Source organism: Lepidochelys olivacea (genome assembly GCF_965140295.1).
Source record: "Lepidochelys olivacea isolate rLepOli2 genome assembly, chromosome: 3".
In the NCBI taxonomy this organism is placed as follows: domain Eukaryota; kingdom Metazoa; phylum Chordata; order Testudines; family Cheloniidae; genus Lepidochelys; species Lepidochelys olivacea.
In genome coordinates, this window is record NC_140413.1 from 109,731,221 (window position 1) to 109,757,912 (window position 26,692).

The window sequence follows — 26,692 nt, forward strand, 5'->3', positions numbered from 1 at the left end:
AAGTTGGGAAGGGTCTTGGTAATGGCAATTCTGCTGAACCAAATGGCTTTAGCAATTTTCTATGCTCTTTTCTATGTTTAATGTGAAGGATAGAAAAAATGTCAAAAGAGATTTCAATGCAAGCAGAAATAACTAAAACAAATTCTGATCTCCATTAAAACACTACTTCTGGCTTCACTGGAATGAATCTAGATGGACTATAGTGTAATCGAGAGGAGAACCTGGCCTTGTGGGGCCAGAGTTCTAAAAAAAAAAAAAAAAAAAAAATCCAAACAATTTTAGAACCCACTGTGTAAATGACAAGTAAGTATCACTCTCTCTTACCAAGGATTAGATGCTTGGGTTTATGAACACTGGAAAGAAAACACTGCAGTTCGAAAAAAGTACACAGAACAATGTGAACAACAACTCGTAATGCTACTTTACATTTAAAAAGCATAGTAAGGGCAACAGGCACGTGTATACATTGTAATGAGCCTAATCTCTAACATCAATAGGTGTTTAGTCCTTTTCAAACATTTGCAAGAATGGCTTTTCATATTTAGAGGCAAAACTAGTGTAATGAGTTTAATGAGGAAAAATCAGAAACCAATTACAGTAGCTATTGGTGGATGCCAAATGTTTACAATATTCATTCTGGAACCTGATTACGGCTACTCAAGTCCATTGTTTTTGGACTGTTGATGCTTTAATGGAATATCTTTCTTTGGTACCACTCTACAGTGCACAGTCTCCATTAGGGTTTTCTCTGAGGCCAGGAATTTGTATAATAGTATTGCTTGTGTGATACTGTACTTTGTAAAAGGTGGAAAGCGTTGTACGAATTTGATATAGGACTGGAAGCCGCACTACAGCAGAGGTAAAGCAAATGTAAAATTCTTGTACGTGGCTTTGTGGTGAAGATTCACAATATGCAATACAGAAAATTTTGCAACATTAAGAATAATTATATACTGTGTATGCCCTGGCCCTGGTCCATAGATACCTTTTGATTGGCTGGTATAATTTGTGTGTGTTTATAATGTTCTACAAATATCCATCTTCAATTAGGCCCCTGCAAATCTGCAGATATCTCCAGATCATGTTTGCAGATCGCGGATGAATGCGGATACAAATTTTATATCTAGAGCCCTGCAAATCTGTGGATATTCACTTTATCTCTATTGACCACATCTGCAGATCGCAGATCGGATGCGGATACAAATGTTGTATCCACGCAATACTCTACTTAAAATGCCATTTTTCTGAAACACTGTCAGACTGAAATTGCACATTCCACCTCTACATTGCTGCACTATGCTGGATCACTGTGGGATATAGGGAGAGAACCAGCTGGAAGCTCTCAGATGCTGTGGGTGAGGGGACTGGAAACTGGCTGTGTGGGTCATTTTTTCCTAGAGACCCCAGTGGGAGCAACCCCTGGGGTGTACAAAGAAATGGCCAGAGGCTGTTGGACACTGGGGGAGAACAAGAATGAGGGGCAGGAATAGCTATGTGATTTCCTCCCACTAGAGATGCTTCCAGGTACGAGCCTTTGATACTTTTACTCTAATTTTAGAGTGTTTAATATTACAATTTTATTGTAAAGTTATAATAATATCCTTGACAAAGAAACATTTGATTGTTGAGCAAAAGTGTATGTTTTAAGAAAAGAGATAATTATAACCAGGAACTCTTAGCATAGAAAAGAGTTGTTTAACATGTATACAGTTCAGAGGATAACTCTGCAAGAATGATTTAGTTCTGTTATCATGCAGTTATGATGATCCGTCCACACACACATATTTAACTACCGTGCATCCCCTTCCTTTTAAACATCATACCTGCCTTTAAGGCCTATTTCAGAGTTACCAACTCTTATGATTTCATTGTGACTCCTGTGATATTTGGTGGGGTTTTGTTTTAAAGTTCCAGCTCTTAGAGTCACATGATTATTTGACAGGTTTCAGATTATTTGAAAATATCAGCTTTCATTTTCAAAAAAAGAAACATTGCTAGTTAAGATAGCAATGATACTCACCTAAGAAGTGTGGGAGAGCCTAGTTCCAATCTTTTCTTTTCTTATGCAGCAGAGGGGGAACTGAAGCAGGGTCTCCAACAGACTGGGTGAGTTCTCTAACCACTGGGCTAAAGGTTGTAAGGGAGGCCACTTCCCCCTGCCTGCCATTTTGTGACTCTAGTCCTTTGCTTTTGTCAAAATACCCCAAATAGAAAAGAGAAACTTCATCAGCATGAAACAAAAAATGTTTAATTTAGATATTTCTGAAATATTTTTACTGAAAAAAAATGTTGCCCACATCTCTATGTGATTCATATGTAACAGCTCCCTTCCCACTGAGTTAAGGGCAGGAACTGGGTGTGATAGGTGTCAGTGGTGGTTCTTCTCTGTGATGGTGTGTGCTGCTTGACTTCCTGGCTAAACTCTCCCCTGGTGAAGGGTGCTCTGTGCCTACATCCCCTTTGCCCTCTTTCAAGCTTGCCCTCCTTAATCCTATTAAATGGAAGAGGAAAAGGAAGGAAATGTCCTGGGGAGGAAGAAAGGTTAAGTCTAAATAGCAGAGTGAGAGTGGATTTGTGGCAAAATGGAATAGATTTTAAGATTTCCTCTCCATTTCAAATTTTCCACTCCTTCCCCTACTATGTCTCCAGATTCTATGCTTCACTCCTTCTCCCTGTACACACACACAGCACAAAATGCCAACAAAATAACTCTACCCTGAAAAACAAGTTGGTTCTGCTCTCCACAAGCCCTCACACTGGATACTGCTCCCTCCACACACACTCACCCAATTGTTTCTGCCCCCTGGAGCCCCGCACCGGCCTGCCTCTACCTTTTTTCTATTCTGATGTTCTCTTGTGCTCTGAGCCCTGCTGCTTGCTCTGACTTCCCTCCCATGAAAAGAGCAGTGGATCCAGCTTATCTGTGGGAGACACCCACAGTGTAGGACCTTCATTCCTCAACTCCCCAGACTTGGCAGGGTTCCCAGCCTGGATGGGGAGTGTCCAGGAGACATGGCATAGCTGACCCAGGTAAGTTCTGGCCCTATGTTTGTAGGGAAGGACTGGTGGCCATATTTTCCAAGAGACCAAGATGTCAGCCACTCTGACTAGCTACCATTTGCCAGGCAATCAGAAGGGGAATTCCCCATAGGCTAGACGTTTTACCTGCAGACCCATAGAAGGATCTGAAAACCCATAGCCTGCAGGGAAAAACCCATGGAATGGGCAGACCTGTGGTTCTAGTTCACTTATCTATGTTGTAATGTTTTGGAACCATTAAAGTTACCTGGGAGGAGTCTCACTCATGTGAATAATATTTATTCCTAAAAGTAGTTTTGACTGAATAAGGACTGCAGGAGCTCTTTGCTTCTTTCATGACCTTTCTAGTTTTACAAGGCCCAGGCCTCCTGCGGTTTTTCTGTTGGGTGGGAAGGAATGGCAAAATGCAATAGAGCTAAGGCTTTTGTAAGCAACTTTATTTTCACAATGACAATCTGGCAATATTGAAAGGGGAAATTTTGCGCAACCCTGAACTAGGATTAAATCTCCTTTAATGTTGGATTTTGACAGTTCTTACTCAAGCTGACTTCAGTGGTCATCAGTAGGAAAGTGGTCATCATTGGATTACCTAGAACAGGGGTTCTCAAATGTCATTGCACTATGACCCCCTTCTAACAATAAATTACTACATGACCCCAGGAGGTGGGACTGAAGCCTGAGCCTGCCCGAGTCCCACTGCCCTGGGTGGGTCGGGGCAAAGCCCAAGTCCTGCCAGTCAAGACAGGAGGGCCCAAAGCCAAAGCCTGAGACTGACTGCCCCGAACAGTGGGGAGGGGGGCCCAAAGTGAAAGGGCTTCAGCCCCAGGTGGGAGGCCTGTAACCTGAGCCCCACCACCCAGGGCTGAAGCCCTCAAACTTTGGCTTCAGCCCTGGGCAGTGGGGTTCAGGCTTCAGTTTCGGCCCCAGGAAGTATAACACCAGCTCTGGCAATCCCATTAGAAAGGAGTCCCGACCCACTTTGGGGTCCCGACCCACAGTTTGAGAACCACTGACCTAGAGTATGAGGAGATGGAGCCATGCTATACCCCTCCCTACCTTCAGCTTGCCAGTGGAAGTTACTTCCACACTCAGATTGTTATGATGCAATTGAATGGAGTAGCATGTTTCAGCCTGAAGTCCAATTATTTTTATTGAACTGAGAAAAAAGGAGGAAGAGCAGGACTTTACAAAAAAAAAAAAAGAGAGGATTCCTCTTGTTATTCCTCAGGTTGTCCACATGAGAGACCCTTTGAAGAGTCTGGCCTTTCAGCTGCTGTTACCCCAGCTAACACAGCTGTCTCCTGACTAGGCAGCTCATCTTATATCAAGCACTCCTATTTTGTCCAGCAGTACTCTGTATGATTCACCTGCTGTCCAGGCTATTAGTTTAGATATACACTGTATTGTTTATATTCTTAAATATTTTTCTGATTAGGATTTTAATATATACTTTCTAATTGCAAGACTGTTTGATAAGGGATTAATACAAGGAAAAATGTGAGATGGCAAATGAAATTGCTGCTGTGTGAAGTTGACACACTAGATGGAGTGGTTGTTATGCTGATGTCAAATTGCTGGCATGAGGATACAAAAATATTTTCTTTCTTTTATGAAGTTATATAAAGTACATAAGTCCTTGTGTGGCAGAATTAATTAATTACTCCAATTATTTTTAACATTTAGGTTTCATTCATATCTGAATGATTTGAAGTCACAGTAGAGTCATTATTAGGTTTGGTTTCTTTAAGAGAATAAAAAGCTAACTAACGGGACAGCATTGTTTTAAAAATTCCTAAAGGCAATTTGTGTTCCAATCTACAAAGGTTGTTTAAGCAATTTAAAAAAGTAATTATCAGTCAGTGCTACTGTTCTCAGCCAATGTAATGTGATGTAATGTAATGAGCCTTACATTATTGGTTGTGCTAGTGAAATATGAGCTCTTTTGTAGTATTTGATTCTGCTGTGCTTGACCAAGGTTTGGGCTTTTCATATTGATCTTCAAAGAAACTGAGTGAGGAGCAGGTGAGAAGTCAGTTCTGCTACACCTATTTGTGTTGTACTAGGCTGGAATCATTAGAGGCTTGTATTCTCCAGCCTGAGGTTGTTGCACATCTATGGTATTAATCGACTTCAGTTCAGGATGGGGGGAGAAGTCTGCTGTTACTAGAACCAGGATTTCTAGCATATAGACCAAGTGCTTTGTTTCTGAGCTAAAGCAGCAGGTTTATGAGCACAGAATAGTGATTCTGTGATGCAGATACCTGTCCACTTTGGGAATTGGACTGGGGCCCATAACTAAATACACATAGGCTACAGAGCTCCTGCTGTATGGTGATGACTTTTGATCGGTATCAATCATGTCAAATGTAAATCAGTGACCATGGATCACTTGATGATTACTTGTTCTGTTAATTCCTTCTGGCATTGGCCACTGTGAGACGACAGGATACTGGGCTAGATGGAGCTTTGGTCTGACCCCGTATGACCATTCTTATGAGAGAAAAAAGTGGAGTGCATTCCTTTACCTGTACTGTACCATAGCATCTTATGAGTAGAGTGAAAAACAAAAAACTTTCTTTCATGATTTATTGTAATTATTATTTATTATATGAATTGTAGTTTTGCGTGGAAACCCCAGTCATGGACCCCATTGTGCTAGGCACTGTACACACACAGAACAAAATACAGTCTGTGCCCCAGAGAGCATACAATCTGATGCATTTGGCCATGAGGGACTGATGAATGAGAATGAATTTCAGTGGGTGGGGGATGTGTGGAGTGGTATGTAGGGCCATATAAACATCACAGATCTGATCCATCCATTCCTAAGCTTGAGGGCCTCGTCAGAAATGATGACAAAAATCAGACATTGTTAAAAAAAAAAAAAAGAATTACAACAGTAAGTGATTAAATGGGTCACATGAGGATCAAATTCAAATGAAAACATAAATAGTGAATGCATGTACGGGAGTTGGTGAGTAAGGCAGAGGAGATTTTGTTGCACAGCAAAATTCAAATGTAAACCTATGTCAAGTGTAATGAAAAAGAAAAGGGGGAGCTATATTGTTATAGAATAACGTCATACTGAATTTTGGTGTTTTCCAAAAATGAAGCATTAAAAATCACTGTTACTAAAACATTGCTCAATTATTTATTCATTATCATTACCTAAACTTCTCACAGCAAATAAATGGAGAGAGCCTAGAGATGTTGTCACAGCAGTCCAGTTACTGGAGAAGTAATTAGCCAGATTGTGGAATGCATCAATTGTAAGTAAAAACAGAGAACAAATAAATGATATCATTGACCTTATTCAGTAAGCTGCCATTGATATAACTACCTCCTAAATAGACATGCTTAGCTAATGGGATAAACATAAAAGAAAAATTAGTCATAGTAGCTATAGCTAGCTAGGTTTTGACAGAGAAAAAATATAGTAACATCAAAGTCAGTGTGCTATCATACCAGTTGCCAACAGCTCTAAAGAGGCATTTCAGCAGCTGGGGAAGCCCAACTTCACCTCCCTCATACCAGCCGCAGAAGTGTGTGGTGGCAGCATAGGAATAACTACAGTGCATCTGTGTCACTTAAGAATACGACACAGAGAACATTTTAGGGCAGTTTTGTGGAAAGTTGCCTTAATGCACAAGAGGATCTAGCTTCTCAGTTTGTTCTGTGTGTTGGAGGTGGGGAAGGAGGACTGGTAAAATTCCTTCCTCCCCTGCAAATTTATGGCTGAAATTTTCCATCTGTTAGCATGGATAATATCACTGTTTCTAATGGCTATAACATTTTCCAGCCCCTGTTTAGATTCAGACACAGCATTGGCCCAATGTTGCTTTAAAGAACTAGATCATTCGAATGTCTAATTTTAGGTTAATTCTTGAGAGCATCTTCCAAACTGCTTTTCTGTCTGATTTGGAAGCAGAAGCATGTAAGAGTTCTGGTGAGTGGCAGGAAGGCCTAGCCTGCCTAGCAGGTCCTTGCAGATTCAAGGCTTGCCTATTACAGTTGGTCTTTCTTTAATTGTAGCATTTTAGTGTTTGCCAAGCAGGAGCATGAACACCTCTGAATATTTCTTCCCTTAGGGGCCAGTCCTTTAATCACTTATATGAATGGGACCTTTGAGGTCAATTAGACTGCTTGCCTGAGTCAGGTTACTCCTGGGGTTAAGCATTTTCAGGATCAGTCCTTTATCTAAGGCATTCCCCGTAAAAATCTGCAAAGCTACCATATTGTCCTCCTTAAAATTTACTTCTTCCAGGATACCTACAAAGTGCTAGACAATGGCTAGGCAGCTGGTGTGCCATGAGTGCTGTTTATATCATTGCTGATCATAATTACCTTGTTGTTACCTTGTTCTCCCCCATCTGATTGTGTATCCACCTGTTGTCTCTTGACTTATGGTTAGATTGCAAGATCTTCGGGGCAGGGTTTGTCTCAGTTATGTGTGTGCACAGCGCCCAGCACAACCGAGTCCTGATCTATGACTGGACCCCCTAGGCACTACTGTAGTCAAAATAATAAATTTGCCAGTAACTCTGACTATAAAGAGGAGGGCAGTTTGGAAGAGAAGACTTCCACTTAGATGAGTTTAGGACAAACTTGGCTAATCTAAGAACAAATCCTGTTCCAGGGCTGTGTGTGTTATGCCTTTATAGCTCTGTATCAAGACAGCAGTTATATTGAACTAACTGAAATGTAAATTAATTGGCCATGAAAGGATTTATAATTAAGCTATGAATTCATTCCTCCTACTAGACAGTTGAAGATACTAGCATAAGCAGGTCTCCTACATTGCTTCCTGTTTCCAGATAATTTTAAAATGTCAGTCATTTTAGCTTAAAGTTATATTTTTAGAAGCAGGCAAAAAGTAATCCTCTCCTGCTTTAAAATGTAGTATCATAAAGAAATCCTAAAAATTCAGTCAGTAAAATTAAGTGTTTTCTTCAACTCTTGGAACAGTGAATAAATGTGTAGTTTTTATAGGATCCAATCCTGCAACCCTTAGTCTGAAGAACATTGGCTGGATCATCTCCACCCACCCCCCAGATCTGCACATGAAGGGGACTCTCTGCACATTGATAGCCCTCTTACTATATGGAAAATGGGGAGGTCATTGTCTCCATAACATCCCCGTCCTTCATCCGGACACCACAGAGGGATTGCTGCATCTCTGGGATCATCTGGAGAGGCTGGAGATTGGGTGGATCAAGAGGCTAAGTACTGGGTGGAAGGGGATGTACATCTTCTGCCCCTCCCTCATCCCCCCAACCCTGGGAAACTTAAGCAGAAAAGGTAATGACTTGTGCTTTTATTGTCTTCTCCATAGAGCACCATCACCTCAGCAGTCCTGGAGGCAAGCAGTGACTGGGGGGAAGGTGGCTGGTAGGTCAGGTCCAATGGAGTACACTGCCAGGGAGGGTGGGGGGCAGAACCTCTGTACATATGATCCTGGCCTCTCATTGACCCTGGAGGATACGCCTGTTTCGGGAAGGGAGGTTGTCTGTAGTCTGTTTTGCACATCCTGATTTCCTGACAGAACACTGCAAAGAATATCAACACTAGGTTCCTAGTGGAGATTTCCTTCTCCAGTGCCACATCCTGTAGGCTTTTTGATGGTGAGAGATGATTGTGAGAGTAACTGTTTGCACACTTGTCTTTAGACAGAGAAGTGTAGAGTTACGAACAAAAATTCTGATCTGTTGAAATATTCAGATAGTTTCATATTCACTGATACTCTCGTGTGTTTGACTGGTTTGTTCATAACAGGAACCTACATAGGATCCATTATAGAGCTCCAGGTGAAATTTGTTGAAGCCCACCATTTAGGTTTTAGTTTATTTTTAAATAAAAATTGTGCAATGGGTGCCCAACAAAATCTCTGGAAGTATGTATAGAAACATAAAACATTTTGAATTTTAATTAAAAGTTTTGTAGTGTAAGAAACTCAAACACAACTGTGACGTTCCCCTGGTGTTATCAGGACCAGTGATCTGCTTGGTCACTCCAGTCCTTGACTCAGTACCGTTATACAAGGCACTGGTGAGACCTCATCTGGAATATTGTGTGCAGTTCAGGAGTTGGTGGGTGAGATTCCGTGGCCTGCGTTGTGCAGGAGGTCAGACTAAATGATCATAATGGTCCCTTCTGACCTTAAAGTCTATGATTCTATGACTCTGGGAGCCAGCCTTACCCTTCTCTTCTGTGAGAACCCCCACTCCTGGGCTGTTCACACACAGCCTCTAGCATGTAAGCAGCTACAGCTATGTGAGTGAGTACTTTTGGCCAGCCGCTGCTTGGACTGTGCAGCCGAATGACATTAGCCAATATCTCCAGTCCCAGACACAACCATAGGAACCTCCATCTTGTGTGTCCAGTTATGCCCACTGGATGCTGCAAGCTTATATGAGTTTGTCAATTTAACAAAGAAATTGATATGTACCAGGCTTGTTATCCCGAGGGGAGTCTCTGACATGCTTCAGACCAAACGCACTGCTTCAAATAGAGTAAACAAACAAATGTATTAACTACGAAAGATAGCCTTTAAGTCAGAGGTGGGCAAACTACAGCCTGCAGGCCACATCCTGCCCGCAGGACTGTCCTGCCCAGCCCTTGAGCTCCTGGCCAGGGAGGCTAGCCCCCGGCCCCTCCCCTACTATCCCCCCTTCCCCGCAGCCTCAGCTCGCCGTGCGGCCAGCGCTCTGGGCAGCAGGGCTGTGAGCTCCTGCCGGGCAGTGCGGTGGTGTGGCTGGCACTGGCTGGGCCGTGTAGCTGCCAATCCTGCTGCTCTGAGTTGCATGGTAAGGGGGCGGGGAGCGGGGGGGTTGGATAAGGGGCAGGGAGTACCAGGAGCAGACAGGGAACATGGGGAAGTTGGATGGGGCAGAGGTTCTGAGGTCGGTGGTCAGGGGATGGGGAATGGAGGGGGGGGTTGAATAGGCGTGGGAGACCCAGGGGACCTGTCAGGGGGCGGGGGTGTGGATAGGGGGCAGGACAGTCAGGGGATAAGGAGCGGGGGCGTTGGATGGGGATGGGGGTGGGGTTCTGGGGGAGTGGTTAGGGGCAGGAGGTACTGGGAGGGGCGGTCAGGGGACAAGGAGTGGGGGGGAAGGTTGGATGGGTCGGGGGTTCTGAGAGGGGTGGGAAGTGGGGGGGGGGGCAGATAGGGGATGGGGGTCAGGCTGTTTGGGGAGGCACAGCCTTCCCTACCTGGCCCTCCATACAGTTTTGGAACCCTGATGTGGCCCTCAGGCCAAAACATTTGCCCACCCCTGCTTTAAGCGATTATAAATCAAAGCACAACAAGTCAGAGTTGGTCAAATGAAATAAAAGCAAAATGCATTTGTCATAACTATAAAGGGAAGGGTAAACATCTTTGAATCCCTCCTGGCCAGAGGAAAAACCCTTCCACTTGTAAAGGGTTAAGAAGCTAGGATAACCTCGCTGGCACCTGACCAAAATGACCAATGAGGAGACAAGATACTTTCAAAGCTGGAGTGGGGGGATGCTCTGTCTGTGTGATGCTTTTGCCGGGACCAGAGCAGGAATGCAGGTCAGAACTCCTGTAAAGAGTTAGTAAGCAATCTAGTTAGATATGCGTTAGATTCTGTTTTGTTTACATGGCTGATAAAAAGTTGTGCTGAATGGAATGTATATTCCTGTTTTTGTGTCTTTTTGTAACTTAAGGTTTTGCCTAGAGGGATTCTCTGTGTTTTGAATCTGATTAGCCTGTAAGGTATTTACCATCCTGATTCTACAGAGGTGATTCTTTTACTTTTTCTTTAATTAAAATTCTTCTTTTAAGAACCTGATTGCTTTTTCATTGTTCTTAAGGATCCAAGGGTTTGGGTCTGTGTTCACCTATGCAAATTGGTGAGGATTTTTATCAAGCCTTCCCCAGGAAAGGGGGTGTAGTGCTTGGGGGGATATTTTGGTAGGGGGGAGACGTTTCCAAGTGGGCACTTCCCCTGTTGTTTTTGTTAGACACTTTGGTGGTGGCAGCATAAGGTTCAAGGACAAAAGGTAAAAATTTGTACCTTGGGGAAGTTTTTAACCTAAGCTGGTAAGAATAAGCTTAGGGGGTCTTTCATGCAGGTCCCCACATCTGTACCCTAGAGTTCAGAGTGGGGAAGGAACATTGACATTGACAGCATTCCAAGCTGATCTTAACACTTTCAGTGCCCTTAAAAACTTAGATGCTTCTCAACATAGGCTAGCTGGTTGCCCTTCAGCCAGGCTCTCCCCTTTGAACAGCGCTTCAGTTGCTTGGTGGTGGTGTCTGTAGCTGCAGGTGGAAGAGAGAAAGCATGGCAAATGTCTCTCCCTTTTATCATGTTCTTTCTTCCCTCTTGGCTTTGCCCCCCTCACTTCAGAGTCAGGTGAGCATTACCTCATCGTAGTCCCAAACTGACGAAGGGAAGGGGGGTGAGTCATTTGAGAGTCCAGCAGATCCTTTGTTGCTGCTTAGGCCAGTGTCCTTTGTTCCTGTGAGGCTGGGTTGGATTTGTCCCATACATGCCCTGATGAGGTGTGAACTGCCCCTCTGCTCTTGGAGAGTTTTGCCTGGGCTTCTGCTCCGGGAGAGTTTTTGCCTGGGCTTGTTTTAAGCCATGAGGACACATTTTCAGCCTCATAACTATATACATGAAATTACAACCTATAACATTACTATAACCTCAATGCTCAGTGCATCATGAGCCTTCCGAAGACACCCAACATGAAAAACTTTGCTTTGGATGCCACACAATCATATTATAAGGATGAACATGGGTGTGCCGGGTGTTGCCCTGAGTTAGAGCGTCACAACAACAATGTGCTAATACATGGGTTCTCAGCTTGTGGGTCATGACCCACTGGTGGGGGTGGGTGGGTGATGGAAGCTTCAGGGGATGGTAATCACGTTTCCCTTTCCATATTGCTCAAGAGGAGAGGGAGCCCTAGTATGGGAAAATTTAAGAGCCATGGTGCTAGTGCATAAACACCAGAAAGTGAATCTGAACATAAAAAGAAGGTGAAAACTCCCCAGACTAGTTTTACTCTTTATGCTGAGTGATATGCCAAAAAAAAGGTTTAAGTGGTGAAAAAGTGAATTAGCTATTTCAAATACATTGTTTTCATAATTCAAGCATTATTAGTAATGCAGGGAAAGAACATTGTAATACTTATTTTGACAGGGTCCCTCTAATGTCATTCGCACTGTCATTGAAGCCGAGCAGATTAAGTTTCTCCCTGTCATATGATGTAAAGAAAAGGTCGACAGAGTTATAAAAATGCCTAACAGCTTCTCATAACTGTTTTAATGAGCCCTTTGATATTGTGCTCAAGAGGCCACCCCTCCCTGGGTCCTAAATATGCTCTTAGAGCACATGTTGCGCAGTTTGCTCCTGCTGAAGGTTATTCTTAGAAATAAATGATGAGGGGTATATCATTTCCCCTCCCCCACCTTTGTTGGTGCCTTAATACAAAAACCTGTGTTTGTAAGAAAATTACAGCATCCAAGATTGCAGTGCCTCTTTGGTGTGCAACTGCAAGCGGGTGCTATTGTGAAGGGGAAAGAGAGAACAATGCTGTACAAATGTCACGTCAGTATCTTTTTATGTCTGATTATCACCCCAGGAGTACAGCGATGACTTGTTTTCCACAAAAGGAATAGATGGCTTTACATGATGTGCTGTGAATGGATGCCTAGGTGAAAGAAATCTTGCAATAAATAAGGTATTTTGTAATACCTAGAGAGGAAAAGAAGTGCCACCAGCTCTTTTATAATATATATATTTGATCATGAAGTTACACCAGTACCAAGGACTTAAAATAATATAAGTACTCAACCTCCAGCTTGTTGCTGATCATGATTTTATATACTTGCAGCAGAAGCTGTTATGTGGCATCTCTAACACTGCAGTACCTCCTAACGCTATGCTGGAGTAATGGTTCAGCATTGACTCAGTATGACAAGTGCCAGCTACTGAATCATCACTTCCTGCAGCAACTGGGATTTCTATGGTCTCTCTTTCAATATACTGACCTGATCTGACCCTGCTTAGCTTGTAGAATCCAATAATATCACAGCCCATGGTGATATGACTACAGACTGAGCTATAAACCTTTTTGCCTCCCCAGCTAGCTCTACAGAGACAGGCAGGTTTCTTCTGATGCGTGTTACTCTCACACCTGTTTATGGCACCTCACCAACATGCCAATTTGTTTAATATACTGTGTTCATATCTGTTTGGCTATAAGCTTGTCATAATACATTTTGGAGGAAATCATGGCGAAGCTCTCAACTACAGAACTATGATAAAAAATAACTAGATGCTGCAGACTGTTCCCCTTTAACTGCAAGTATATATCATTGTAGAAGTTAAAAAAAAACCCTTGCTTAGTTTAATTATCTTTAGAGGCATTTGAGTATCTGTTTTTTCTAGGGCTGTCAAGCGATTAAAAAAATTAATCACGATTAATCACACTGTTAATAATACCATTTATATAAATATTTTTGATTTCTACATTTTCAAATATATTAATTTAAATTACAACGCAGAATACAAGGTGTACTTTATATTTATTTTTTATTACAAATATTTGCTCTCTAAAAAAACAAAAGAAATAGTATTTTTCAATTCACTTAATACAAATACTGAAGTACAATCTCTTTATCATGAAAGTTGAACTTACAAATGTGGAATTATCTACAAAAAAACTTGAATCCAAAAATAAAACAATCTAAAATTTTAGAGCCTGCAAGTCCATTCAGTCCTACTTTTTGTTCAGCCAATCACTCAGACAAACAACTTTGTTTGCATTTGCAGGAGATAATGCTGCCCGCCTCTCGTTTATATTGTTACCTGAAAGTGAGAACAGGTGTTCTGATGGCACTGTTGTAGCCCGCATCGCAAGATATTTACATGCCAGATGGGCTAAAGATTCATATGTCCCTTCATGCTTCCACCACTATTCCAGTGGACATGTGCCCATGCTGATGACAGGTTCTGCTCAACAACAATCCAAAGCAGTGCCAACCAATGCATGCTCATTTTTGTTATCTGAGTGAGATGCCACCAGCAGAAGGTTGATTTTCTTCTTTGGTGGTTCAGGTTCTGTAGTTTCCGCATTGGAGTGTTGCTCTTTAGAGTTCTGAAAGCATGCTCCACACCTCATCCCTCAGATTTTGGAAGGCACTTCTGATTCTTAAACCTTGGGTCGAGTGCTGTAGCTATCTTTAGAAATCTCACTTTGGTACCTTCTTTGCATTTTGTGAAATCTGCAGTGAAAGTGTCCTTAAAATGAACAACATGTGCTGGGTCATCATCCGAGACTGCTATAACATGAAATATATGGCAGAATATAGTAAAACAGAGCAGGGGACATACAATTCTCCCCCCAGGAGTTCAGTCACAAATTTAATTACCAAAGTTTAACAAGCGTCATCAGCATGGAAGCATGTCCTCTGGAATGGTGGCTGAACCATGAAGGGGCATACAAATCTTTAGCATATCTGGCATGTAAATACCTTGCAATGCTGGCTACAAAAGTCCCATGTAAATGTCTGTTCTCACTTTCTGGTGACATTATAAATAAGAAGAGGGCAGCATGATCTCCTGTAAATGTAAACAAACTTGTTTGTCTCAGCGATTGGCTGAACAAGAAGTAGGACTGAGTGGACTTGTAGGCTCTAAACTTTTACATTGTTTTGTTTTTGAGTGTAGTTATGTAACAAAGAGATCTACATTTGTAAGTTGCACTTTCACAACAAAAAAATGGTATGAGGTTAATTGTATGAGGTGAACTGAAAAATACTATTTTTTTTGTTTATCATTTTTACAGTGCAAATATTTGTAATAAAAATAATATACAATTTGATTCCAATTACAACACAGAATGCAATATATGTCAAAATGTAGAAAAACACCCAAAATATTTAATAAATTTCAACTGGTATTCTATTGTTTAACAGTACGATTAAAACGGCGATTAATTTTTTTTACTCGCTATTCATTTTTTCGAGTTAATCACATAAGTTAACTGAGATTAATTGACAGCCCTAGTTTTTTCTGATTGCTTTAGAAATATTTAAACTCACAGTGAAATTCATCCAGGTGTACAAGGATCTCTATTCCTCGGGCCAAGAACTTAGCAGGATTCAAAAAAGGCATTAAACTCTTAGATGACTAAGAAGAATACCCAGAGTTACAACAGTACTCCCCTCCCATGAACAAGTATTTGAGAAGATATATAAACTCCTCATGTTTTAATGGTTAAGCCAACCTCTGACTACTGGGGGTTAGGAAGAAACATTCCTTGTGGGTGGGTTATTCCATAATCGCCTACTTTCCTCTGAGGCGACTGGTACTGGCCATTGCTGGAGACATTATGCTGAACTAGTATGGTAGTTCCTACATTCCTAAGCAACCTGGTGCTACTGCAGCAGACGGGATGTTGGCCTCACATCCCCTGTGTTTTCTAAAAGGGTCTTCCTGTTGATGCTACCTAGGCTAACATGCCTGAGGGTGAGGGCTTGATCACAACTATATCAGTCCAGTGACCTGACCCTCAGCCCAAATGGTTTGAAGGAGCAATGAGTGCAGTTTTATAGAAGCCCATGGGCTGACACAGTAGTTACCCTGCACCTGAAGTGATTAAGTGTATCTCTCCCATCTCTAATTGGGATATCTATATGTCTGCTCAGTAACAGTAATTGGGTTGAAGCACCACAAATAAAAGTTCTTTAAAATTATTGGGAATTATAGCATTGGACAGTGTCCTTTTTTTAAGCTGTGGTTTGGTTCGTCCACTTTGCTATGCCCAGATATCACTGGACATAGAACAGCACATAATGGTTATCCAGTTTTTTGTAATGATCCATTTCACTTTTTAATCTGTAATGGAGGACACAAAAGCCAGCACCATTCAGCAAAGAGTACAAATGTTGGGATGCAAGGAGAGAGACAACTGGGCAACAGGCTTTGGGGGGATTTGCATCTTTAGTTCTCCCAGTTTAGTATTGCCTGTAAAATGTCTTTAATATACTATTTTTCATTTTCCCATCTTATGAATTAAGTCAGTAAATGCTTTTTTTTTTTTAAAGTAATCAAGTTTGTCTAGCAAAATTTATACTTTAGTAGTGGATGAGAGGCCTTGCTGTTCATGTGTGGCAGTTGTCAAGTAATCCACTCTCTGTGTGGTCTCCCTCATACAACCAATGAAACTGTTGCATGCAAATTAGCTGTAGGGTAAGGGCAGTGACTGGTTGATTTATCCCTGATATCATAATGGTCTAGCATGCCTCACTGTACCTGAAGGCCTGTGCTGTTGCACAGCTGTAATTCATCTGTCAAAATTGGATCATAACAGACTGTGAATCCCAGTGATGATTGAACCTGGTGATATTCTGAACGAAAAGTGCTTTCAACCATGCTTGTAACTGTTTGTCACTTCACACTGACCCAACAGACATTCTAAGCTTCAGAGTGACACACAGTGACAATCCTAGAATGTTATTTTATAACTAACCTCATATTGCTCATCGTTACATTACCCTCCAGAACTGTTAACAATTGTTCCTCTATTTTCCTTGGGATGGAGATGGACTTACACACACACACACAGTAATTATCAGGATCCCTTTTCTTTCAATATTCTCATTACAACAGGGAAGGATTGAGAAAGTTGCATGCCAACAAACACTACAAATACCTCCCTCTTTTCTGTGTTAAGTCTTCCTTCTCACCCTCCCATTTAACACAAATAAAAGTTCATGCCCCTTGTACATTTTCCATCCCTCACACACACTCTTCTCTATATTTTAAAGCCAAGGGTGGAAGCCTGGCCTCACTAAAGTCAGTGGGACTAGGATTGTACCCTGAGTCCTCGGGACAAGATTATGTTGTCTTCCCTTTGTTTTTCTCTCCTGATAGGTAATTCCACTGTTAGTGCCATGTATTTTTCCTGCTACTCTCTGCTTTGTTTTATGCCTAACATTAATGTACATTTCCTTCTTTTACCAAAAGTGAGGTCATAAAACATGGGAAATGAACCTGCAGACCAAACAGAGGGGAAAGTGGAGGGCAAAAAGGCAAGACTATAGTCCCAATATTGTGGATAGGGTAAAATGTATTTTTATTTAAATATATGAAATACATTCCTGTAATTCAGTGGTAAAAGCCTGACAAAACAGTCCAGTATTTCAGTCCGCTAAGGATGGAAGGGGCTGTAAGGACTATGGAGTCAGGCCATTTTCATAGATTCATGGAGTTTGAAGCCAGAAAGGACCATTAGATCGTCTGACCTCCTATATATCACAACCATTACATTTCACCCAGTTACTCCTGTACTGACCCCTGTAATTGCGTAAAGAATAACTTTGTGTTTGGCTACAGCATATCTTGATTTGAATACATCAAAGGATGGAGAATCTATCACATGGCTTGGTAGTTTGTTCCTGTGGTTAATCACCTCGTTAAAAATGTGTGTCTCATTTCTAGTTTGAATTTGTCTGGCTTCAGCTTCCAGCTATTTGTTCTTGTTACAATTTTCTCTGCAAGATTTAAGTTCCCTTTACTACCTGGTATTTTCTCCTTATTACTTTAAATATATGATCACTTTATATATTTAAAACTCTTTTCTATAAGCTGAAACTTTTTTTGTACTAGCTATCCTCATCTGTCAGACTGCTCATCAAACACTGGTGAAGAGGTGCCAGTATGCCAGTCACAGCTCAACAGAGCCAGACATTTCTGATACAAATCCAGATCCAAAATTTTCGTAAAGTTTGGGTTTGTTTGGATCCAGGGTTTTGGTTTTGCCTGTTTTATGTAATTGTATGTGGCCAGATACATCTGGTGAAACAAAGATTGCAGGGTTTTGTTTCAGGCTCATCTCTGTTTTCCTTGGGAAAATCGTGTTTTAATGCATTTGTTTGTAATGTTTAATCTATCTTTAGTACAAGGCAGGAGAAAGCATCTCATTTTTGAGTATGTTACCTATTTTGATGTGCTAGACATGTAAATGATATATTGTGTTTGTACAATGAGGAACTGAACAGCCAGAAATACATTAGCGCTACCCAGGATCTTGCAGTCTTTCTTATTGACCATGTACCTTTTTGTGTTAAGAAGAGAAGCTGTACCATATTAATTAATTGTTTTGTTTGTTTTGGCCAAGACCCAGCCCTATTTTCTCAATGGCCATTTGTTTTTCCAAGATGTTTATCTCCTTTCTTTACATAGTGATTTTACAAGAGTGACTCCAGATGCCTATAAGAATCTGAAAGGAAGAAGAAGTTTGTTTCTTCAAGAAAAATACTTTAAAGTTTATGTCAAATTTGTGAGGGAAACCTGTGATAGTTGCTACTTAAGGGATCAGTCACGCAAGCCCTCCATGTGCAGAGCTCCCGCTGGAGTCTGTGGGAGTTACATAAAAAAAGGACTTTCAGAGCTAGACCTTTAGTGTCAGACAGCATTGTGTGAACACGACAGCATTGTGGGCATTCTCTATCTATTGCTCTGCATGGTATGTTCAATTGTCAGGAATGGCTGGTTATTTAAAAAGATGCACCTTAGTGTAGTTTAGACTTCTGGCATTTTTGACCACTATGTCAATTAAACCTTGCTCTGAGTTGACTGAAATGTGCTCTGGAGGCTGCCAGCTTGCTAGTAACCCTCAAATGCTCTGAGCAGGTTTAAATGACACAGTAGTAGAAACGTCAGAAGCCACCATGTCTACACTCAAATTAAAGACTTGCAGCAGGCACATGCCACGGGCTCACAGGGCTTGGGCTAAGGAACTGTTTAACTGTAGTGTAGATGTTCAGGCTCATGGAGCCCTTGCAAGGTGGGAGGGTCCCAGAGTTTGGGCTGCAGCCTGAGCCCTTGTCTACACCACAGTTAAACAGCCCTTAGCCCAAACTCCATGAGCCCAAGTCCACTGGCATGGGCCTGTCATGGGTTTTTAATTGCTGTGTAGACATACCCTTTCAGTTCTCTGGCTCTCACCAGTGCATCACACTTGGTAGTAGTATGAGTGGACAGTTTTTGATAAAATTCCCCAGTTTAGACGGTGACCAAAGTATTTGTATGTAATCCTCCTCAGTGTGTGCACTAAAGTTTTACAGCACTAAGTATGCAAATGTGCACATACAAAGCTACCGGACATAATAACAGAACATTATTTTCTAAAAAGAGAAGAAGAGAAGGGTTGCGTTCAAGAGCCCTTTTCTGCATGCACCGAAGTTTCACAATTCTTCCTGGTGTAATTGTGGGGTTTGCTCCTGTGGCAGTTAGCTTGCCTATATACCACAATTTGTGTCTGAGATGAAAACTCAGCACCTCTCATACTCCTTTCTAGATCTGAGTTTATTAAAAGTCATAATTCAGAATTAATTTAGAGTTTCCTTAAATAACACTACATTTAAAAAGGTTATTTTTATAAAGAAGGGTTTCTTCAGGTATGTTGGCAACAAGAAGAAAGCCAAGGAAAGTGTGGGCCCCTTACTGAATGAGGGAGGCAACCTAGTGACAGAGGATGTGGAAAAAGCTAATGTACTCAATGCTTTTTTTGCCTCTGTTTTCACTAACAAGGTCAGCTCCCAGACTGCTGCACTGGGCATCACAAAATGGGGAAGAGATGGCCAGCCCTCTGTGGAGATAGAGGTGGTTAGGGACTATTTAGAAAAGCTGGACGTGCACAAGTCCATGGGGCCGGAGGAGTTGCATCCGAGAGTGCTGAAGGAATTGGCGGCTGTGATTGCAGAGCCATTGGCCATTATCTTTGAAAACTCGTAGCAAACCGGGGAAGTCCCGGATGACTGGAAAAAGGCTAATGTAGTGCCAATCTTTAAAAAAGGGAAGAAGGAGGATCCTGGGAACTACAGGCCAGTCAGCCTCACCTCAGTCCCTGGAAAAATCATGGAGCAGGTCCTCAAAGAATCAATCCTGAAGCACTTGCATGAGAGGAAAGTGATCAGGAACAGCCAGCATGGATTCACCAAGGGAAGGTCATGCCTGACTAATCTAATCGCCTTTTATGATGAGATTACTGGTTCTGTGGATGAAGGGAAAGCAGTGGATGTATTGTTTCTTGACTTTAGCAAAGCTTTTGACACGGTCTCCCACAGTATTCTTGTCAGCAAGTTAAAGAAGTATGGGCTGGATGAATGCACTATAAGGTGGGTAGAAAGCTGGCTAGATTGTCGGGCTCAACGGGTAGTGATCAATGGCTCCATGTCTAGTTGGCAGCCGATATCAAGTGGAGTGCCCCAAGGGTCGGTCCTGGGGCCGGTTTTGTTCAATATCTTCATAAATGATCTGGAGGATGGTGTGGATTGCACTCTCAGCAAATTTGCGGATGATACTAAACTGGGAGGAGTGGTAGATACGCTGGAGGGGAGGGATAGGATACAGAAGGACCTAGACAAATTGGAGGATTGGGCCAAAAGAAATCTGATGAGGTTCAATAAGGATAAGTGCAGGGTCCTGCACTTAGGACGGAAGAACCCAATGCACAGCTACAGACTAGGGACCGAATGGCTAGGCAGCAGTTCTGCGGAAAAGGACCTAGGGGTGACAGTGGACGAGAAGCTGGATATGAGTCAGCAGTGTGCCCTTGTTGCCAAGAAGGCCAATGGCATTTTGGGATGTATAAGTAGGGGCATAGCGAGCAGATCGAGGGACGTGATCGTTCCCCTCTATTCGACATTGGTGAGGCCTCATCTGGAGTACTGTGTCCAGTTTTGGGCCCCACACTACAAGAAGGATGTGGATAAATTGGAGAGAGTCCAGCGAAGGGCAACAAAAATGATTAGGGGTCTGGAACACATGACTTATGAGGAGAGGCTGAGGGAACTGGGATTGTTTAGCCTGCAGAAGAGAAGAATGAGGGGGGATTTGATAGCTGCTTTCAACTACCTGAAAGGGGGTTCCAAAGAGGATGGCTCTGGACTGTTCTCAATGGTAGCAGATGACAGAACGAGGAGTAATGGTCTCAAGTTGCAGTGGGGGAGGTTTAGATTGGATATTAGAAAAAACTTTTTCACTAAGAGGGTGGTGAAACACTGGAATGCGTTACCTAGGGAGGTGGTAGAATCTCCTTCCTTAGAGGTTTTTAAGGTCAGGCTTGACAAAGCCCTGGCTGGGATGATTTAACTGGGAATTGGTCCTGCTTCAAGCAGGGGGTTGGACTAGATGACCTTCTGGGGTCCCTTCCAACCCTGATATTCTATGATTCTATTCTTGCCTACATCTTTGCTTATCTCCCGCTGCGTCTTTCCCCATGCTACACTCAAGCTTTTTCTTGACCTCTCCTTATGTCTCTGTTTTCCACCCCCACTGTCTTCATGCCATCTTTCTTGCCACCTTCTCCATTTTGACAGTCCCCCGGTTTTAACATATGCCAAGCCCTTTCCTGTTCCTCTGAAAATCCTTCTGTTCTGTGAAGCTTCCAACCTACAAACACCACACATTGCTAAATGGGTTCAGTTTTCTTTTCAAGTCATCTTTACATCTTTCTAAATCTGTTGACTTCAGTGGTGTTACTGCTGGTCCTCCAATGAGAGAGCAGAATCAGGCCCTGTGTACTTGTTCATGCTTTTAGATTAAACACTTTCTTGCAAGGACTCTGTTCTCTGTTTAGCACATTATGTACTGCAAAGCATCCTGTGTGCTTACAGCATTATATAAATAATCATTTCAGGCTGATTCGTGGCTTAGCCCAAAGCAAAGATCAGCACATTGTTGTGCTGCCCCTTAGCCAGCCACCAGTATAATGTGGAGAGTAGCAGCCCTGCTTCCCTTGTGTTGTGCTGTGACATGGGTAGCTGTTGCAGAGGTTTAAGGGAAAAAATGCTGAGCTCTCAAGCCTGATCCAGTGAAGCACTTAAATATGTGTTTAGCTTTACCCATTGGGACTACTCGTGCACTTCTAGTTAAACACTTGCTTAAGTACTTCACTGGATTGGGCCAGAGCGACCAGCCTCTTGCAAGAATGAGCCCAGAAGGAATGGCTTTCATACACATAAGGCCTTGTGAATACAGAAGATGATAGGGGAAATTATTAATAACAACCTTGCATTTATATAGATATTACCATTCAAGGATGTCAATGTGATTTATAAACATTAATTAAGACTCAAAATATCATTGTGAGGTAAGTGGCTATCCCCATTTTACAGGCAGAGAAAGTGAGGCACAGAAGGTTAAATGATTTACCCAAAGGTGATGACACAGGAAGACTGTTCTGATTCCTGTGTTTTCAGAGCATCCTTTTATCCGTGGAATCATGCCATCTCTGGCAGGGAAGGGAAGGAAAATTCCTTAGAATGAATATGTTTTATGGAACACCACAATTCCCATGCGATCACAAAAACTATCCTGGGAATTGAAAGATGCTTTACAGAATTACTTGAAATTGTATATTTAGAACTTTGAGGTTAGCTAAAAACCCCACAGCATCTAAAACCAAATACAGCTTCTCCCAGAGACATTTACATTAAAGCTTCTGCTTGGGAAGAAACAGAAACAGTGAAATGAAGTGCTGTACTTTACCAGAAATTGTTTTTAAAATATCAAATCCTTTATAATATATTTACACTGAGTCATTGTTTACATTTTCTACATGTGTGTTTAGGCTTATTTTTCATTATTGGTTATACTTGCTGAAGCTGTAATTGATTATTTGGGTTCAATTATTCAGTCTTAACTTTTAGTGGGAGCTGTGGTTTATTTACCCCTTTCCCTCTGTTTACTCACTTAGTTCCCAAGCCCACAATGTGCAATACTTGGGTGAACTGGGCCCACTTGACTTTACTGGGACTCCACATAGGCGCAGCAGCCCACCTACACATTATACATTGCAGGTTTGAGATTTAGGGTCCTATTCTGCAAAATACTTACCTCTGGGTGTCATGTTTATGATCATAAATCATAGCTTTGATTATCTGTCTATATTATGGCCCTCATCACCGTAGTTCCTGGGCACAGTTTTTAATGTATTTATCCTCACAGGACCCCTGCAACATAGGGAAGTGCTTATTATCCCCATTTCACAGATGGGGAACTGAGGCACAGAGAGGCTGAGGGATTTGCCTGAGGTCACACAGGGAATCTGTGGTGGAACAGGGATGTGAGCCCAGGACTCCACTGGACCACCTTGCGGCTCAGTGACTACAGTGGTACAATTCACAGCATTAAGTTTCAGGACTGATCCTGCCCTTGTTGAAATCAGTGAGTGCTTTGCTATCGATTTCAATGGGTACAGTGTCAGACCCATACTAAATAATTATATCTGGCACTTATATAGTGCTTTTCATCAGCTATGATGAAGAAGAGCAAAATAAGTTAAATCAAAGTAAGTGAAGTAGCTGAGAAAATTCTGAAAAGAATCACAGCATCCCCTTTAATCATTTTGTGTCTTTCTCTCCTACTAAAGGCGCGTGTACAGATCATCACTGGATTAAGAAGCCCTATTTACTGACCAAATCTTAACACTGTAGTGTGGCCTCACAGACAACAAGGGTTTGGATTCAGTGTTTGTCATACCACTGTAGTACTGTTTGTTATTTGCTTGAATGAAAAAAAAGTGGATTTATTTTATCCCTAATTTCAAATTATTATTATTATTATTATTATTATTAATAATTATTATTTATTTTAAAGTAAAGCAAAAAAAGGAATGAAATTCAGTAGAGCTTGCTGAAAGTTTTTCAAATTTCATAATTCTGGGGTTTCAAAATTTGGGAAAATTTTGAAAAAAATACCACTTTTTACACTTTTCAACCAACAATAGAGATGTCAGTAGAAAATTAAAGTTAAAATTGATAGTTAAAGCTTAGTAGTTTTGGCAGCCAAACCATAAGTGAGATGTCGCCCTGATGCTGTAATGTAATAGTTGCATCTGCTCATGGGTTTTCATTAAGAAGTAACATGTAGCAGCATATGCTAATCAACATATGTACCTTCTCTGGTTCTGTAACTTTTATTTTTTCTTCTCTAGAAGTTCTTTTCTACTTTGGCCTAGAAGAGGAGATTCACACTTTCTGTTAAGGATTCATTTATAAATACTCAATAAGTTATTACTTGGTTAATCATTTGTTAGTGATTATTATAGAGTCCAACAGGTGAATAGGTTGCTTACTACCATGGCTTATAATGGTATATAACACCTTGTACTGATGTGTTTTTCACCTTCTATCACACATACTACTGCAACATGCTTATGACATCTGTCATTGATAGGCTCTTTATAAACAATTTATAAATAGAACTTCAGTATAAAGTGTGACATATTTCTAATCTTTTGCCTCTCCTTAGCCCTCCAAGCTTTTCCTTTCTACAATACAGGATGTAACCAACATGCCCTAGATACTCTCCATTTTTGCTGATGACATTCACTCTCAGCAGTTGATTCTCTCTCCCCACCCCCAATCAGTTCAAATAGATCAGGGCTCTAAGCATTTTTGTATTTAAAAAGGCGGGAGGCCGGGGGGGGGGGGGGGGAATAATTACAGAGATGTATATTGCTGCTCCTATAATACACTCATTGGTGGTCAGCAGAATCTTATATCAGTAAAAAATATAAAAACATTCCGTTTTCTTTACAATACTGCTGAGGATTCTGGTAGCACACAGAATTATTTAAATGAAAGAGAAACTAGGAGAAAAAATAATACTGTGTGGCATTTATGTAGTTTCATGACTAGATAGCAGTATCTTTTCATATAGGACTCTAATGAACTTCACAAAAGTGAGTAAGTAGGATTATCTCCCTCATACAAATGAGGAAACTGAGGTAAAGGTTGTTCCTTCCCTCCAGTCAGATGGCGGGTCTGTGGAAGAGTTGGGAATAGTAGCCAGCCCCTGAGGCCTATCCCCATATTGAATCAATTCAACCTTAGCTGGCAGGAGAAATATCTTTGTGTGAACATAAAAAATATGTATTATTTGTAAGAGAACTGATAATATAGAAAAGGGAAATGTTTAAAAATCCAATTCCACTAAAATTATTTTACATGATCATGGAAAAATCTTGGGCATCAGAATCTCAGATGGTATGGAAAGTCTAGCAGAAATGTCTGTAGTTGGCTTTTCATTTCTACCTATGACAATCAGTTTTTGTTGGGCCTGATTCTGCTGGCATCTAATGACAGTTATACCCTTGACTAATAGGATCTGACCCTTTAGTTACTTTTAGTCTGCAAACGGTAGTATAATAATTAATGTCTCAAATGGATGAATTGCTTGTTTGCATATGCCTATTGATACAGCTATAAATGCATTTCTGGTAAACAATATGGAACATCAGACATAGAAGTTGTAAGATTTAATGCACAGCCAGAGTTAATGACTGCAGCAAATGTAACATCTTTTAGTGATACATTTTTCTCAAAGCTAAAACACCTGAGGAAAAAGACTGCCTTTCCCCATCCTCCCCCCTCCCAGAATCAAAACTTTTGCCATTTATAATGTAGGCTCATTGCACTCTGTTATCTACATCTTTTTCTTTAGAGTTTTGCCTCCCCACCTTTTAACACTTCCTCATTAAAACAACATTTCTTCTACTTTGCAAAAATGTGTATTCAATATTCCATAGTTGGAGGGGGTTTTTTGTTTTCTCCCCAGGAGAGGTGAAAATCCTGGGGGGATTCAAGTATCCACTTGATAGGCTCACATAGTCTTAATCAGCCTATAATGGAGCTAATGGCTGTTTGTCATCCTTGGAGATATAAATTTCCTGGTGGTGTCTACTGCAGTCAGTGCATGAAGTATGCTCTGACTGCCAGCAAGGTCTAATAATCAGGAGAAGGGCAGTGAGCTTCATTAGAGAGAAAAAGAGCAGCACCGGCTGCTTTTCTATAGAACTCTGCTTCTTGAAGCAGGCGGGTGCAGAAAAAATGGATAATGCTGGTAAGTGAAAGAAAACAGATCTTAATTCTTAGCTGATCTAAGGCTTCATTTGTATCCTGTCTCATTTGCTGTAGGATGTTTGCTATTCTGCTATTTGCAGTTCTGCTATTAAAAATTACATGTTTATTAAACTGAATTTCTATTGTGTAAAATGTGACATACTCATTTAACCCTTTAATAGTCTGCTGAAGTTTGGGGGTTTTGGAAATGTGAATATAAACTGTAATTGAAAATTTATCTTTTAAGGACTTCAGTATTTCAGAATCTGTCTGCAGGAAGTGTGGACTTTGATCTCTTTATATCACAGTAGAGGAGGGAAAAATGTATACAGTTAACTTGAAAAATATCAGACAGATGGCGAAAGGTCTGTATAAGTAATTAACAGAGCAAACTGAAAGAGCAAAGAGCATTAACATTCATACTCATCACATGTATTTATTTTAAGATGTTTTTCTTTTATGTAAAAGCACTGTGCTTTCTAACCAATTAGAAGATAAAACATTGAATATATTTGCACTTTTTTCTATTTCCTTTGATGTTTCATCTTTAGAGCATGCATTTTAATGCCAAATAATGCATCTCAGGGTTTCTAAGGAGGTAAACATAATAATAGCTTTACTTATTCTTACAAATACAGTATTTGCATTTCACTTTTTGATGGTTATATAGATCAGTGCAAAAAGACAACTCTTTGTGATGAACATTTCACATATTGCTTTAACTGCAATGCAACTTGCACATGTCTGTTGCTCATTGTT

General features: G+C 41.2%; 1 protein-coding gene across 4 annotated transcripts in view; it reads left to right on the forward strand.

Moving 5' to 3' along the window:
- PHACTR2 (phosphatase and actin regulator 2) overlaps positions 1-26,692 on the forward strand; it is a gene marked incomplete at its 3' end in the record, with an annotated part of 217,026 nt that overhangs the window by 20,132 nt on the left and 170,202 nt on the right. Inside the window, exon 1 of one of the 4 annotated variants that reach the window (XM_084625140.1) lies at positions 25,858-25,934. The exons of the other annotated variants lie outside the window; for them this stretch is intronic. Within the exon in view, the coding sequence (XP_084481266.1) occupies positions 25,922-25,934 (13 nt within the window). The 5' untranslated portion in view covers positions 25,858-25,921. Of the gene's footprint in view, positions 1-25,857; positions 25,935-26,692 lie in introns of those variants that run through there. 4 annotated transcript variants of the gene reach the window in all.